This window comes from Haliaeetus albicilla, chromosome 7 (assembly GCF_947461875.1).
Source record: "Haliaeetus albicilla chromosome 7, bHalAlb1.1, whole genome shotgun sequence".
NCBI classification, from domain to species: Eukaryota; Metazoa; Chordata; class Aves; order Accipitriformes; family Accipitridae; genus Haliaeetus; species Haliaeetus albicilla.
Genome location: NC_091489.1, coordinates 10492567 through 10509569, shown reverse-complemented (window position 1 = coordinate 10509569; position 17003 = coordinate 10492567). Strand labels below are relative to the sequence as shown.

Sequence of the window (17003 nt, the reverse complement as noted above, 5' to 3'; positions counted from 1 at the left end):
GCACCCAAAAGTCTTGTCACCACTGCTGCAACACTGATACCCCAGTAGCAGGTCTCATCATGACCATCTCTGGTCAATAGCCTTGCCCATGGACTTTCTGATGTTGCCAGGCTCCTCCTAAATTATTTTAGTTTGTCAAAATAAAAAAGCCGGACACATCTGACACCTGGGGAGAGCGGGTGGAGGCTCTGTATAGCTGGGTCAGGAATGAAGACAAGCAAGTAACTTCCCAGTTCAAATGGCACATGAAGACCACCATGGATTTAGGCCTTGGTATTTGATCCCTCTTAAACAGCATTTTTAGTAACATGGCTTCTTTCTGTTTGACCCCCAAAGTCTCTTTTACTTTTCTGTCCTGTACAGGAGTTTGCTGTGCTGGCCTATAACACCTGCTAGTCTGTGTTCCTCTGAAAAGGGATAGAATCAAAAGCCAAACTATATGTCAAGAAAAAATTAAGTTTTGACTGAGGACACTGCTCTGTAAAGAAGGAAAAGTCTCTAACCAAGTTCTTAAGAAATGTTTCAGTGACTAAGTTCCAAAACTTTATTACCCCTACAAAAGCGTAAGCATCCCAGATGGCCACTGAGCTAGTAAAAATGCCATGATTCTTAAACTCTGAGAGGTGAATTAGAACGAAATGAAAAGGCACTCTTGGAGGTGTGGGTGGGAAGAAATCTGACTCAACATAATGTAGTGAGCATAGCCCACAAAAGCTAGGTATCTGGGCCTTGTGGATTATTCGTACTATTAACAAGGAAGACGTAATCAGAAGAGGATTCCTCATACAAGGTTTTGTCATTAACATAAGGAAAGTAAAACTATAACTGCCGGACAGATGTTCATGGAGTTGCCTTTGTAACTATGGACAATCCGGAGTATGGTCTGCATGCAGATCCTAAAGCATCCGTGGTGGTGTAAAATGTGGGTGCATAACATTGGGTGGCCCAGCACAGCCAGACAAACTTTTATACTCACAGAGGGATGAACCTTTTGGTTTTAAAGTAGATGTTTTGTACAGTTATTTTGAATCCATTCCCAAGGAAAATAAGCTCTGGCAAAGACTGATGCCAGTGTAGCTGTTACGAACTCCAAGGTCTAAGTCAGGCCTAGGTGTGATTGTTGCCATGAGTTGCCATGAACCTAAGGGAGTTGCAGAGTCACAAAATGTCCTGGAGATTGCTTTCTCCAAGCAGAACAGATTCCATCATATCTCAGCAGAAAGGAGTTTTACAGCAGCTATTTCCTGGTGCTGAGGAGTCATGGTGGGGACAGAAAACTTTTCTGAGGCTTAAGGAAACTAAATGCCTTTATTTGCAAATTCAAACTCAGGCTGGAAGACGCTGGTTGTGATAATTACGTTGCTTCTAGGAAGGCAAGTCTTACTTTTACAATGCACTTTAACAGCCTTTTGAAAAATATCTCTGGTTTGAGGTGGACTGGGGCCATTACAGATACAAAATGCTGCTGTTTGGATTATCCAGAGACAAAGATGTTGGCAGTGGTAGCCGTGAGTTTCAGAAGAAATGAGATAGTCTTGTATTCCTGCTAGTGCAAAATACAAGGACGATGACTCTACACCCTCTGTTTGAAAAAAACAGGCACTGTAAAAATTGTCCCCTGAAAAAAACCAAAGGACCCAATTCTCTGGCTATTAGAGCTAAAAGCACTTCCTGCTGAAGCAGGCTCGCTTGAAGAGCTATCCCTAAGAAGGCAGAGGTAGTATGTTGCATAGTGGCAGCATAGGAGCTGAATGGTGTAGCCAAGGGAGTCAGTGTGTGTCCCAGGTGTCAGGGGTGGGTCTCCCAGAGTGCAGAAGGCAGCAAAAGAGGAAGATGAGACAGGCAGTCCCCAAATTACTGCAGATTGTAAGAATGCTGGATGATGCGCAAATGATGCCTGATAACTCATTAGGTGAAAATGAAGAGTCTGTGAGGCAGATGGTTTTTTCCTTGCTAGTGTCTAGCTGCCTTAAGGCTCGGGTATATGGGTTGGGTAGTTTTGAAGAGCCATGAACATTAGCACAAGGATAAAATAGGGAAAGAGAAAATAGATTCCACGTGAAGGGATTTGGCATCCATCACCTACTGTCCAAGCCGTGACAGTGCCTGAGTGCAGCTTTCAGTGACATTGATAGATGCTAAATATGAGAGAGACTTGATTTCTGCTCAGTCTGCAGTGGGGGTTGAGAAGAGACAGCCTCTAAATTATCACAAAAGGTCTCCCAGTCACATCAAAGGTCTGGCAACTCTGCAGAAGGGCTGCGGATGACTGCGTCTGCTCTGACAGCCCACACGGTGATGGCAGTGAAGGCCAGAGAGGTGGCTGCCTGCCGTGCCTAGGTGGGACACTGAGTTTCACCCTGCAGAAGGACAGCAGGTAACCATGTCTCTGTCCTGGGCCTGACACCTGGACCAGTGCCTCCATTCGTGGGAGACCCACTGCCATGACAGGCACCTACAGGGCCGATGAGCTGGTCCCTGGGTGTGAGGAACCAGACACAGTGTCTCCTCCTGCAGTGGACTCATGTGGTGACAATTTCCTTCAGTCCTGGTCATGGCCAGGAAGGAAAAGCTCCGCTTATAAGAGGATGAGGAGACAGGGGAGCAGACCCATATCTCACCCTACAGTTTCTGTTAAGGCTAAAAAGTAAACAAGAAAAATCCATCCTGAAGCATGAGAGGGTGCCAAGCTAGGCCTTTTTTTCTGCAGGAAAAGGTGGCTTCACTGGGGGCACAAGCAGCAGAGCTGAAGGCTCTGACTAAATTTCTAGATTACATGTGGTCAGAAAGGTGAACATGGAGGCTGGAGGCACCAGGCCTGTCTTCCAGGGAATAGCTTTGGAGGAGGTGTGCAAGAAAGAAGAGAAGCCAAGCAGTGCTCTCTCTTTTTCCTGAGAGGCCAAGGCTCCTGCGTATAAAATCAAGTCTTTTGCTACTGACATGAGGATCAGATGTGTCTCTTCAGATGTTTCAGAAGTTTGGAAGAGCTTGGACAACAGCAAGCAACGTACAAGGGCCCTGATGAAGTTAGGGATATTGTCTTGATCTGTACCAATTTGAGCCTGAGTTATTGTCTGGTTTTCTCTGACAGCATATAATTAGGGTCAATGAGAATTATTTATTCACTTGGGCTAATTTCAACTTAATAGTTAATGACTTGTGCATCTGTCTATTTGCTTTCAACATACGCAGAGGAATTTACAGAGCACTTAGTCCTCCTTTATCCTGTTCTAACCTCAAAGGAAAATTCCAATCACTTTTGACTTCAGTAAAAAAAAAATCACATTTAAAATGTTGAGGCATTGGCTACATCCATATTTCTACAGATATTTCACTTGTGCTAGAAGTGACCTGGCTGAACCTGCTCCAGTATTTTTCTGTAGTGGTGACTCACACATCAGTGGTCTATGAGGAATATGTGAAAAATAAAAGTGGAGAAGAAGTCTCCATAGGCTTTAGTCTTGTGAGGTCTGTTACTGGGACAAGGGGGGACATGACTGTAGAGCTAAAGTCTTTTGATCAAAACAACTGCAACGGTGGTTTTACCTTTTAAAACAAGAAGGAATCTGACCATAATAACACTCAAGAATCAAGCAGTACACTTCAAATTCTAGCTTTTAAGGCTTTAGTAATACGTCCGAGCTAAACACAAACTGCAAGGTCAGGAAAACTGGTGAGAAAATCCACTTGTGATTAGCATAGAAAGAAGACACCAGGGAACACATATTGCACCATAAGAACAAAATGTAACTGGCTGATAATCAGCTAGAGGTTAAGCTAGTACTTACTGAAGATATCTGTTACAAACCCAGTTGCACTTGGTGCTGTGAACCTGGCAACCCATTATCCAGTCTAGTAGCAGAAGAATTAGGATACAGCTGTTTAAATGTTAACATTCTAGCTTTTCGTTATGTTTGGGTCAGATCTCCAGCAGACATTAATGAATTTGTCAGAATTGTATCAGTTTATATTAACTGGGAATTTGGATGTGAACTGCTTTCTCTTTAAAACTTTGATATGGCAAAGGGGACCTGCCCCATGATTATTCATGCAGTTTCAGTTTTCTGTATATCTTTCAAATGCTTCAGAATTGTAAAGACACTGAAAAGAATTGTCTTTTCAAACAAACTGAAATGTTCTTACAAGATATATTCACTATTGATCTTACACATCAGGTAGTAACAGGAGCTTTCTTTTTCATGGAAGACTCACTGAAATTAGTGTTTGTGACTGCCTTATGTATGTTCCCACAAAACTTATGAAGATATTCTAGTTAAAAAAATCTATTTATTTTTCCAGCTATATAGCATCTGTTCAAAACTTAGAAAAGCATTAATTAATTAATTCCACAAATAATCTTAAAACCAAGCCACTTATCTAAGCCTGGCATAAAACAAGAATTAAGCATAAACAAAACAGCTTACAGAACATGAACATTTGGTTATTATTTTTTTTAGAAGTTATAAGTCAATACAATATTTCAGTCAAATAATTCCTGACCGAATTATTATACAGATAATTAGAGAAGTGGTTACACAGAAGTAGATAATCCTGTAGTCTTGAAAATTTGTATGACCAAGGACTCCACTAGCTCCACAAAGCAGAGGACTGCAATTACTTAAAGGGCAGAGAAATGTATGATTTTTGCTTTGGAGTATGCTTATTCTGCCTGGTCCCAGTAATACATGACTAAAGGACTGAAATATAAGTTCAGCTATAAGGAGCCTTGATGCTATATGTGAAATTCTCAGGCAGCTTCAGCCCAGTTAATAATGGGTGCAGGCCCACCTCACTGAAACTGTCACCACTTGCAATGGTTTGCTCCAGCACTGCAGCAGAGAATGCAAGGATGGAGTTAAAATAGGCTTAACACGTAAATGTGTAGTATCTTACTATATACATACTTTTCTTCTCATAAAGAACTGCATCCGTGCTGTTGAACATGACTGTCATTTTGGCATTTTCAGCCAGTGTTAAACACTGTAGCTTTTTCCTGGTGAATAGGAAGGCCCTGTTGAAATTGAAATGAAGCAATATTGACATAGGAAGCAATATTTTTAATTCAATTCAAATTATTCAACTTGTAATTATTTGTCTGTAAATTATTACTTTACTAGCACTTTCTTGTATCCACTTATATCTTTTAGATACTGCACTCAGTATCTGAGACACTGAGTAAGATACTGACGTTTTCTACTGCTCTGAAGTGGCTGACTTTTTCAGGATGTATAACTACATGAATAAGTTACTGTGTGGGAAGCTTGTTACTGCATTGGCAAAATGTTATCAACAGCATTCTAGCTGCTCAGGTTACCGCCTTTCCCTACAATGATTTAGAAATAGCTCACTCTTCTTTTGTGAAACAGGGCAGCATGCAGCTAAAGAGACATGAGCAGCTCTCCACGTAACATTGGGTAAGAGCAAACTTGAGCATTTACTGCACAATGAGTAATCCATTGTAAATCCACCCTTTGGATTGACCTTGTGGTAATTTATGGGTGGAGATAAGCCACAAGCTAAAGGCACAGTCATGGAAGACGTTGCTGTAGGCAGAGCTGCAGCAGCATGGGGATGTTGGTTCTGAGCAACAACAGGAAAATATCATTGATATGCAGACACCCATGATAACATGGTTTTAAGATTCAACAGAAATTACCTGCAATTAAAATTTCTTTCTGCTTCACATTTCTCTGCACATTCTTTTTCATTGTTTGTCTTGTAAAACTGTTTATTTCGAGTAAGTATCCAAACACCATCTGTTCTTAAATAGTCATCCAGAATATCTCCTTTCACTACAAGGGAAGGAAAGGAATCAGACATTAAAAATGAGAATGATGCAGTTAAGAAGATCTGTGACTTTGAGTCCCATTTTCCATGTAGCATTGACAGGTGAGGCACCATTTATTTTGTGTAATTCTGGGTAAAAAGATGATAAACTCTGAGGAAATTTCTGTCTCCTGACACAATCACAGCTGTATGACTGGAACATGTCCTAGGAAAAAAACAGCAGAAGAGAGATGAGGGAAGGAGCTCTGAATGGAGTTATGTGTGGGTTTGAAAGTGAGAACAAGAAATGTGAAACAAGAGTGAGAGGGACCAGAGAGAGGGACTAAATGGTGTCAAACAAACACCAGTCAGAGAAAGATAAAGGGAAGTGTTATCAATATTGAAGTTTTGGAGAAGCGTGAATTGGGAGGATGTGAGTTTATGACCTCCCATGTGGATGGTGCAATCACTGCAGTTTTACTGGTCCCTGAATAGTTGTGTGTCCTAAGATGTCTTGCCCTGGAGCAAGACCCCTCAATCATAAAATGACTATATAGTCTTTTACAATGGCCACCATTATTTTTGTTGTAATGGGTTTAGCAGACTTACTAATAAATCTGTTAGGCTGCATCTCTCTTGCAACAAATTAACCCAAGATTTTAAATAAGTAAATCAATTAGTGGTATTATATCTGAAAGCCACATGTGCATAAGATGGTGTCATGGTTTAACCCAGCAGGCAGCTAAACACCACACAGCTGTTCACTCACTGACCCCTCAGGAGGATGGGGGAAAGAATCGGAAAAAAAAAGTAAAATTTGTGGGTTGAGATAAAGACAGTTTGATAAGACAGAAAAGGAAGGAATAATAATAATAACAATAGTAAAAATAAAAATAATTAGAACATACAAAACAAGTGATGCACAATGTAATTGCTCACCACCCGCTGACCGATGCCCAGACAGTTCCTGAGCAGGAACTTCCTAATTTCTACAAAAGCTTATCTCCACATCCAGCATCAGGTTACAAAGTTACAGGAGTGATATTGTTTAGTTATTTCACTTTTCAAGCTAGATTATTATTGACAGACACACAAAATTCATAAATGTTACGAACCTTTCTTTTATGCAAACATCCATATTAGGCTCAATTCACTGCAACATCACTCCAGTGTAATTAACTCCCATGACATATAGGTAATTCATCACCTACCTCCACATGACACATATTCACATAAAATAAAAGGTATTTGGGCCACTAATGAAAGTGAGATGATGAATTGCCTGAGGGCAATCTTCTGTGACTGTTTGCAGAGTTGGCTCAATGCTATAAAATCACATGTCTTAAGAAATCCCTGACACTGAGGCCTCCCACATCTAATCTTACTGTTACAGTAGGACTATATGGAGCACCAACAGCATACCAATTTCTCCTGATGGACTCAGCAAACAAGTGTTTCCTCTCCTGACCTTTTTCCTAAGCCAACTGAGGCCACTGTTCCAGAATTGCAGGGGACAAGAATAGGAAAATTTTACTTTCCAAACTTTATTGGCTCATCTTAAAACTATATGTTTGTCCAAAGAGCTCTACTTTGGATACCATTCTTTTTCAGTGATCATTAAAAAAAAAGATTTATTTCGGTCAGTTTAAGAATAAACACACGAGATTTTGGATGACATGCATAAGCGAAAAGGCAGCACAGATTGGCAGAGGCTTAGATAACAGAAAAGAAAATGTGATGGTAGTTGCCTGAAAAACACTGCAAAGTGTAAACTTAAGAAAGAATACAATAGATTTCAAAATCATTGAACCATAGAATTATTTATGTTGGAAAAGACCTTCCAGATCATCGAGTTCAACCATCAATGCAGCAGAGAATGTATTATTCTGGATAAAGTCCAAGTCTTTGTAAACACAGACGTGACACATGATAATTGAACAGAATATTCAAATATATGTGAGCAAACCAATTTCTTCTTTTATATATGTATCTTTCCAGACTTGACCAGTGCTAATCCAGAAGACATAAAAATTGGTATTAAGGCAGTTTTGTGGACCATCACTTTGGAGCAAGTGAGTTAGAGCTGATAACAATGAGCAAATAAAAATAACTTTATATCACATGTCTTTTATAACCCAGCACAATCAAACAATCATATGTCCCTGTTACTCTGTCATATTAAAGGTCTGAGCTATTAGAAAATCATACAAAATGTACTGATATGTTTTTATCGGTACTTTTTAAAAGTCATTTAAGGGCCATGCAATGTTAAAGTACTAGAGAATATGGTATCTGATTGAAATCTGATTGAAATGTATACTACATGTGGAATATTTATTTACAGCATTTGTAGACGAGATTGAAGTTCATATATTACCTTCAGTGGAATACCTATCTTCTTTTGGAGTTGTAAAAAAAAATTTCTAGACATATTTCTGGAAATGTTGATCCAGGTTACTGAAGATTAAATTTCTACCTTCTGCCCCCAGGAAAACAAGGGAGAATATTTTCTTGTAAGTGTTTGTCAACAGAAAATGTGAAATTGCTGGAATATAAAGGAGCTTTTTCATTTTTAATTTTGTTTTAAATATTTCATTTAAAAACTTTAAAACTTCTATCATAAAGGATGAAAATCAGGATCACTCTGCATAGCAATGCTTTGCAGTAAAAACAGCTTTAGCATTTGATTGAAAGCCTGCTGAAACCAGAGATAGCCTTCTCACTGACAGCTATGGGTTTTGTAGCAGGCTTTGGGGCTGCTTTCCAAGGGTGCCTCCATTTCTGGCCATGGGGCATGGCTGCAGGGAGCCATTTGTTCCCCATGCAGACACCAAGGCTGTTGCTTTTCTGGCGTCTCTAACGAACACAACACTGGAACAACCACAGCTCTTGCTTTGTTCAACAGCAGCTCTCGCTGGCCAGCAAGCCCCAGATCCGTCATCGTCCAGGTGAGCGGCGACACAGGGATTTGGGGACCTCCCTTCACCAAATGGAGCTTGCAAGCATTTAGCCCCCATCTCACCTAGGCAAGTGGAAGGCAAAGGACTCTTACCTGAGCTGAGCAAGAAAAGAAAGAGAAAGGCGCCTTTGCTAATCCCCATTTTGGCCCAGCTGGCGGGTGCTGGAAGTTGTGTGTGTCGGTGCACAAAGTTTTATTGACTCACACTGGAGTGAGGCGGCATCAAACAAACAAGGCAGGTAGGTTGAGTTAATCATTCTCCCATGCTGTGACCCCCTTTGCCGTGGTGTGGCCATTCAAACAACCTTGAATTGGATGGATTACCAAATCAGACTCAATCACTTGCACTGGATGCTGGGAAATGTGAAGGCACTCTCTTTGTTTTGTGGGGCATGTTTTGTTCTCAGATTGCTTGGCCTCACTTTGCTAAGGTAAAGATGGGGATCACGGTGGTGGAAAGTATGGGAACCCAGGCACAATCTAATTCTACACAGTCCTGTATATTCAGCTTTGGGTCCCAACTGTGTTTTTAGTCACAGAGTTGCACTGCTTATGTTGGAACTGATTCTGATTTATGCTTTTGTGTAAGCCAGTCCCCAAAACCAGACCCTGTTAATGGTAACTCTGTAACAGAATTTCTTTCAACAGTCTCCAGTGTCCTTTCTGGGAGAAAGAACCTTCCTTCCCTCAGCTGTTTCCCATTTCTGTGTTGTTTTTTTTTGTTCATGACTTAGGAGGCAGTGTTCACCTCGGTTCAGTGTATAATGTGTCTTTGTCCCTCCAGGCAAAGCTCCTGATATCTCAGGTCTGCCCAGACCTCAGGGTGCATGTCAGGTGCCCCAAGCATTACAGCAACACCACCTCCATCACCCCCATGGGGCTCAGCTAAGGCAAGCTAGGCATTCCTAGCCAGAGTGCCCTCAGGAATTTCAGCTGGTTTGCCTGGCAAGTTTGTAGAGCCTTCAGCTGGGGTTGGCGGGGCAGAGAACAACAGTTAGGAGCAAGGTGGGAATCCCACATATTCTCCTCTGTGCTGGGAGAATGATGGTTCTGGAAAGTCCATGCATAGCAGCCACATCCCTGTGAGCACCGATGACTAGATGAGTCACCTGGGGTAAAAGCAGTGGTCAAAATGTAGATGGCTCCTGTGCACAGGTGGGAAATGTACCCTAGGCTGGTGGAGAACTGGCCTTTCTGCCTCAGCTCTGAGGCACTGCAGAGGGTTCTCAGTAGGGAGCCAGTGTGTAGCCTGCAGTCAGGATGGGCAGAAGTCACACCAGTAGGAAGACAGGTGGTTGGTCGTGGTAACTGTTTTGTGGTCATCTGTGTCCATGTACCATCACATCCACAGTTCATCCACATCCCTACCTCCACATTCACTTTTTGAGCATATTATCCAACCTCCACCAGACCTGGCAGAGGGATTGAACTCCAATGTTCCTACAAGGCTTCAGAAAATCAGTGATCAGACAGAGAAAAGAAAACAAAATTTATTCTCCATAAGGACACTCATGGTGGAAGCAAACACCATTCATTTCTGCTTTGCCAGTCAGCAAGTCTGTACCCTTCACCCAGCATGTCAGCACATGCATAGGTGAATCCGGAGAACATCCGCCTCATACACATGGACGTGGAAGACACAGGCTGTCCTACTGGAAGCCAGGAGTACCTCACAGAGAGATCATGGGGACATGAATGGGAAGAAGCAGGATTAAGGGACCATGTGGGAGTGAGAAGGGCATGGAGGACCTGAAGATTTTCCAGTTTGACACAGGAGAAAAGTGGGGTCACCAAGAGATGCAGGACGACACGATAAACAGGGATGTGAACTATGTGGAGCCAAGCCTCTACTGTTCTGCCACTGACAGCATTACTTGCTCTGCCCTCAGATACCGAATGTCACAGGCTATAGGTGCAGAAGTCTGAAGCCACTCTAGATCTGCTAGTAAATAGCATGGAAAAGTCTTTTCTCTTGGATCTCATTTAAATCTTTGACCAATCAGTAGCAGAGAGATTTTTATGCCTGTTTTCTACTAGAAACAATGGAAGCCACATCTTTGCTCCTGAAAACTATTCTGTAAGCCTACCCGATTTTGTGTGGGATTTTCTGGAGAATGTGCTGTCCTTGTAACGTCCAGAAGGGTGCAGCAGATGATACTTTTTCGACAAAGTAGGTGACAGTAAACGCCCAGCATAAGCAAAGCCGTCTGTAAGCACTCATTATACATTGGCAGGAGACGTTTGTCCATAAGCTTGAAAAAATTCTGAGGGATGTATTATTTTGTTGTTCATATCACAGCACTAGCTTATAAGGAAATTTGTCTTATGCAAATATGCTTTGCTTTTCTCAGTTCTCCCTTTTCCTTCCCACCACAATAGAAGAGGCTTAGAGTTGATTGGTTTGAATTTATGTAATATTAATAGGTTTGTTTCCATTTCTTCTATTTCTAGGTTAATTTCTAAAGCTTTATTTTCTCGAAGTGATATTTCATGTAGGAAAGACAGCATGCCAGTGTGAAATACAGAGAAAAAATAGAACGAGAAAGAGTGAGGGAAAAAAGCCAAGTCTAACATTATCACTGTAAGATACTGAAAAACATAATAAAGGTTATGACACAGGGGAAAATAGAGGCACCTATTTGGAACAACAACAACAAAAAAAACCAAACCAAATTTTGTGACAGCATAGTGCAGATTTCATCTCAATTAGAAAAATGAGAAGGAGAAGAAACAACTCCCTTGAAAAGGAAAATGAATATGGATAAAACGAATAAAGGAGTTGTGAGCTCAAACTGATATTCTTAAATTAATTTGGAAAAACTTAGGTATACAGCTGCACAGTAATGAAGGCAAAAAAATTTAATGTCAGCTGTCAAATTATAAAAAACTTTCATTTCAGCTTGGAGAAAGAGAGATTTGTACATGCTTGCTCATTCTACACCTTCACTAGGGAACATCACACAGCTCTGCTGCACTGTCTTAGAGTATGTATTTTCTTTAAGTGATGAACAGGAGACTTGTCAGTTAATCAAGGACATACTTCCAGCCACTGATTCAGTAAATTCTGTCCATGGAATATAAATATTTCTGCTGACTTCAGAGGGCTTTTAGACAGGCCTTGTATAATTTTTAATTATTAAAATCAACTTAAAGACTCTTGGGAGGAAAACAAATCTAGGAATAGAAAAGAAAATGAACACATCTCCAAACAAGTGAGTAAGAAATCAAATATCCCTCATCAAGGACAGTTCCTTCTGCGAGTAAATAATAACAGAAAAATTCCTCTGAAACCCATCTCTCTATACTTTCCTGAACCAAATAATGTAAATCACAAGCTCCGTGAAATATAAATTAATTATCGTTTCCTCATCAGATGCAAATATGTTCCAAAGAACCAGTTTTTAAAGTACTTCGTACTTTCTCTAATCCCTAATTTTCCTTTCCTGGTAAAGACACATTGACAGGAGTAGCAAGTGAGAGATCAGCCACCAGAAGTAATAGAGCGGATAGTGAGCAGAGGGCACAGATTTTGTACTGGTTGGCCAATTTGTTTATTATTCAGTTTCCTACTTTTCCATGCTTAGTCACAGAATTCCCAACCCCAAGCTGGTTTCCAAGAGGAACGAACACAGTGTCCTCTAACTCTCTAAAGGTTTCCTGCTTCATGGTAGATTTTGTCCATTGACACAAACCTGAAGCAGGTAGACTATTAGGGCACTGTTCAGATACACTGAGCACAGAGCAGGACCTAGCTCCATTCATCAGCAACGCATGAAAGCCATTTTTATAAATTTTGGTACCTCATTTTTGGGGGGCTCCATTACCGATAATTTGCTTGTTCTCATGAATACTTACTTTTTTTCCAGAGGATGTCACTGATTATGATGATTATTATTAATATCAGAGCCTCCACCTGAAATCAGAGACCAAGCACTAGGTGCTCAAGAGAGATATAAGACTTTCTCAACCCTGAAGAGATTACTCTGGTAGCAGGCAAGGGGTGAAAAAATAAAATGGCATGGCCAAGGCATGGTCAGAAATCCACATTGGCCCTGCTCACTTCAGAAATAGGTGCACGTGAGCTCTTGGCTTCACGTGCAACAGCTTATTGCTTGTGTTTCTAACTAGCAGAGGGAGTGTCTGTGAGAAAGGACATGAGAAGGCAGCAAGAAGCTTGTGCCTTCCCCACCTGGAGCTGCTTAACTTGTACCAGAAGCTCAGGGCTGTTTCTGAGGCACCTGCATGTTAACACCTGCCGCATTGGCAGTGTCGCCTGGACAAAACACTGCAGCAAGTTTCCTATTTATAAAACAGGGGAAGCAAATACTTCACTGCCTCTCTACTGTGAGGTTAGTAAATTCAGGCTTATTTTGGAGTCAAAAGGAAAAGACAGCATAAGTGATAAGCATAATCCTTTTACTAGGCTGTGAGGCAGGTATGGTTCAAAATCTATAGCTAAGTATTGAAATCTTATAAATAATACTGACTTGAGGTCTCATCCATCCACCTGAAAAATCAAATGAGGCTGACTGACAGAGAAACATCTTGCTCCTCCCAAGTTAAAGAACTGCAAATCAGACAGAACTTGTTGGGAAGCTGTGTGGGGTGGGTCAGAGGAAAGGAGACAGAATAAGAGTGGGTTGTTTTGGCTAGAGATTATATTACTAGAAGAATACACAAGAAAAATCTTCAAATATAGATACATAAATATGTCTATTATAACAAATGTATGTATGTATGTGTGTGCATATACATATGATTACTGCAAAGAAAAGTAGATAGTCTGTTCACCATAAACATGGAGGATAAGGCAAGCAGTATGGATTTAAATATACAAAAGAGATTTAAAATCAAGATTAGAAAAAAATCTCTTTCACATGAAGGTGAGTGAAGCACTGGAATTTTGCCTGTGGGGGTTGTGGGATCTTCATGACTGGAAGTTTCAAGAAGAGGTTTGATAAATGTCTGACACATCTTGGGTCTATATATGTTCCTATGCCATGATGGTTGAATTAGACAATCCTTTTTGTTGTCTTTTTCTTCTAATTCTGCGAATTAGATTTGTGACACCTAAACAATTTGTCAAAACAGCTGTATTGCAACTCTCTACAAGCTATTGGCGGTAATCCTTCTCTTTCCTCTGCAGTATGGCTTTTGTACATTCTGCCTTCCTTCTCCACTGATCTCCTTTCACAGCTCATAGACATGAAAAGAGGAAATGTTGCATTTCCAGGACTCCACAGCTTTATGTACTCAAATTCCCACAGCCACTCTCCCCATTAACCACCTAGGTTAGATCTACATGCTCTGCTTGGTTGGTAGGCTGCACTTGAGTGCTGTACGTCATCTCTTAGAGCATTTTGGTTTCCTTTGGGAAGAGTACAGCACACTGAATCCTTGCCCCAGAAAGACTTATTGAGCAGAATCACTCTTCAGAGAAAGAAGAAAAATGTCTTCTTCTCCAAACCACCCTGGGAACACTCAGAAATCTCCTTTCTCAAAATGTCTCCAGTATGAACCTACAAGCAACATCATTTCATTCAAGTGACAGCTCCCCCTGGGGCGGGCACACTGAGCACAGTTGGTTTGCCCCTGCTTTTCACAACATAACTGCAACTTCTGGAGTTGCCTCACCTTGACAGTTCAGTTGTTTTCAGCTGGAGTGCCCCCCGGCTGTGTCGAGAAATACATGCAAGTCAGACTTGTTTAGGCCTGATATCCTGGCCTCTGCCAGTTCTCCCGCAGCTGGTGAGGGAGGGTTTGTGTCCTTCTGGCACCCACCAAACTGGGGTTCTGGCTCCCACCCAGTGGCTGCTCTCTTACCTCAGGCTCTCATCCAACCAGCTTCTCTAGTGCCAGCACCATGGGTGTTACCAGCATGCTCCCAGCACCACTGAAAGCTCTTTATTTGGAATAGCCAGATAATGAAATGCTTCAGAAAAACATCTTGACCTAAATGACCTTGCTAAATAAGAGACTGATACTCATGTTAGTCTGTATGACCTGCACATATTGGTATATGACCAAGACTCACCTGAGGGACAGAGCACTCTGATGGAGCATGCTCAGAGGAATGATGTCCTTGTTAATAGTCAGAAACAGCTGGTTGCCTAGACCTAACTCCTTCCAAAACGGAACATCTCTATAGCTTGCTGCCTTTGAGGAAGGTTTGAGGCACAGGCCTAGAGCTCATTTCCTCCTGCAATTGTTTGGTCCCATATTTTCTCCTCCTGCATGTGAATACAAACAATTGAAACTTTATTTTGAAATGTACTCCATATACCCAAAGTGTGAATTTGTGCCCTTTACTATAGCGATTGAAGGGCTGGAAATGGGTCCCCAGAAGCCACCTACTCCATCTCCCTTTCCTCAAACAGAATCAACTCTACCACGTCCTTCCTGACTTCTGCTTGAACAATCACAGATTAAAAACCTCCCAGGATGGCAACTCCACACCCTCCTCAGGAAAGCAGCTAACAATTATCCTTACAGTTAAGGCTTTCCTGATGTCTAACTTAAAGCTTTTTGCTGTAGTATAGTTCTTTCACATCTTACAGTGTGTGAGAAATTAGCAAGGCATCAAGTAGAACAGCAGAGTTGTAAAAAATAACCCAGGATAGTTAGCCTAATAGTTCCTAGTAGTTTCTCTGTGTGGATGGATTATGTTTACATAACAAATATAACAGCAGGCTTTTTTGAAATGCATTCAGACAACTGGATGCAATATTAAGTTTAAACTACATGCAGAACACCTCAAGTAAAACACGTATAACTAATACATATTAATTCATATTCATATAACTACTGGCTCAAAAAGCCGTTTGAGAACAAATATCTGAGCTGGCATTATTGAGACAACTGCTGAGTCTCATAGCCCTCTACTGAGCTGCAGTCTTACAGCTACCCCTGTGCCATGCGGCCCCAGACTCTACCCCTCCAGTTGCGCTCCAATTGTACCAGCCAGGCTCCTCCTTATCCCAGCAAAGCTTGCACACAGCCAGTGCCAGAAGGGCTACGTCCCTGCTGTTTCCCACGTTGTTCATATTTATCCTTTTCCTACAAGTGGTCCTAGACTACCTTTGTCGTAGCTGCAGACAAAGCTAGATCTGCCGGTTCTCTGACATGTTAGATGATAAATACCCTCTTGGCAGATGGTAAACCTTGGGCTAAGGGCTCTCTTCCAGAAATTTAGTTCAGTAAAAAGCCTGTCTCAGGATGACTTCACATGAGGGGGTCTATCCTACTCCTGCTGTGAAACATGCTCAGGCAGGGCTGGAGACAGCGTAAGTACTACTGGGTTGAACGTAGCGTGCGACAGGTCCTGAAGCCTGTGAAGCGTCTCTGCTCAGCTGGCTGGGAGGATGCTTTGCTGGAGAGCTGAGCTGGTCACCCCCCCTGCCCCACCTGAACGAGACAGACACTTCTTGGGCACCAGCTCCTGCACAGGCCCTGACTCGTCACCCTCCCCAACGGGGGGAATTGCTGCCTGGGGACAACCAAGGTATGAGCAAGGGCTCAAACTGGAAGGCACAGACCCTTTCCTGATGGCAAGGACCATGGAGAAAACTGTTTGGTTCCGTAAGAAACTCCCCATGGGTCTGGTGGGGCAGGCCCTGGCAGCCAGGGCCCATCCCACCCCCAGCCGGGAGCAGGACAGCCAGGGGCACCGGGGCAGCCCCAGGCCCGGGCATCGGGCACCTCCCTGGGGATGGCGACAGGCCGAGGCCGGGCCTGAACGTGGGCCCGGCTCGGCAGGGCCCACGGCCGGGCAGGGCTGTGGGGAGCCGGAGACCGGCCCTGCTGCGGCATCGCTGGGGCAGGGGCTGACGGCCCCGGGGCTGACGTGGGGTCCTGGGCCGTGGGGGAGCCCCGGGGGGCCGGCCAGGGACAGTCGGGGCTGGCCGTGCCATCAGGGCCCTGACAGCTACAGGCCAGGGAACTGAGGTAACAGGAGCTTATTTCCCTGTCTTGCACCTAGGCCATAACTAAGAAGTCCCTCTCCTCTGCACACGTAGTTTCTTTTGTTATCAACGCCATGTGTACAGAATAAGCCCGTTTAGTTTCACGTCTTTTAAACCCCTTCCTGCTCTCTCCAGACCAAGTTGGCATCCAGCACTGTGAGGAAGAGTCCACGGTCAGAGGCATTTCTGTAGAGAAAAATCTGCAAAAGCAGTTTATATCAGCAGAGAAACCGAAACTTTAGGACACTTGACTGCCTCTTATCTTTGCGCCCACAGATGCACAAATGTAGCACCAATAAGGACATTTTTCCTGATTT

The 17003-nt window shown here is 42.5% G+C and overlaps 1 protein-coding gene across 1 annotated transcript in view; it reads right to left on the bottom strand.

The window, feature by feature from the left end:
- The window catches only part of LOC104320139 (plasminogen), a 28737-nt gene extending 19805 nt beyond the window's left edge, over window positions 1–8932 (bottom strand). The window contains exons 1-3 of the mRNA XM_009922209.2: window positions 8819–8932; window positions 5657–5792; window positions 4905–5011 (exon numbers count right to left, since the gene is read on the bottom strand). Coding sequence (XP_009920511.2) covers window positions 4905–5011; window positions 5657–5792; window positions 8819–8867 — 292 coding nt within the window. The 5' untranslated portion in view covers window positions 8868–8932. The remainder of the gene's footprint in view (window positions 1–4904; window positions 5012–5656; window positions 5793–8818) is intronic.
- Window positions 8933–17003: the final 8071 nt, after the last annotated feature.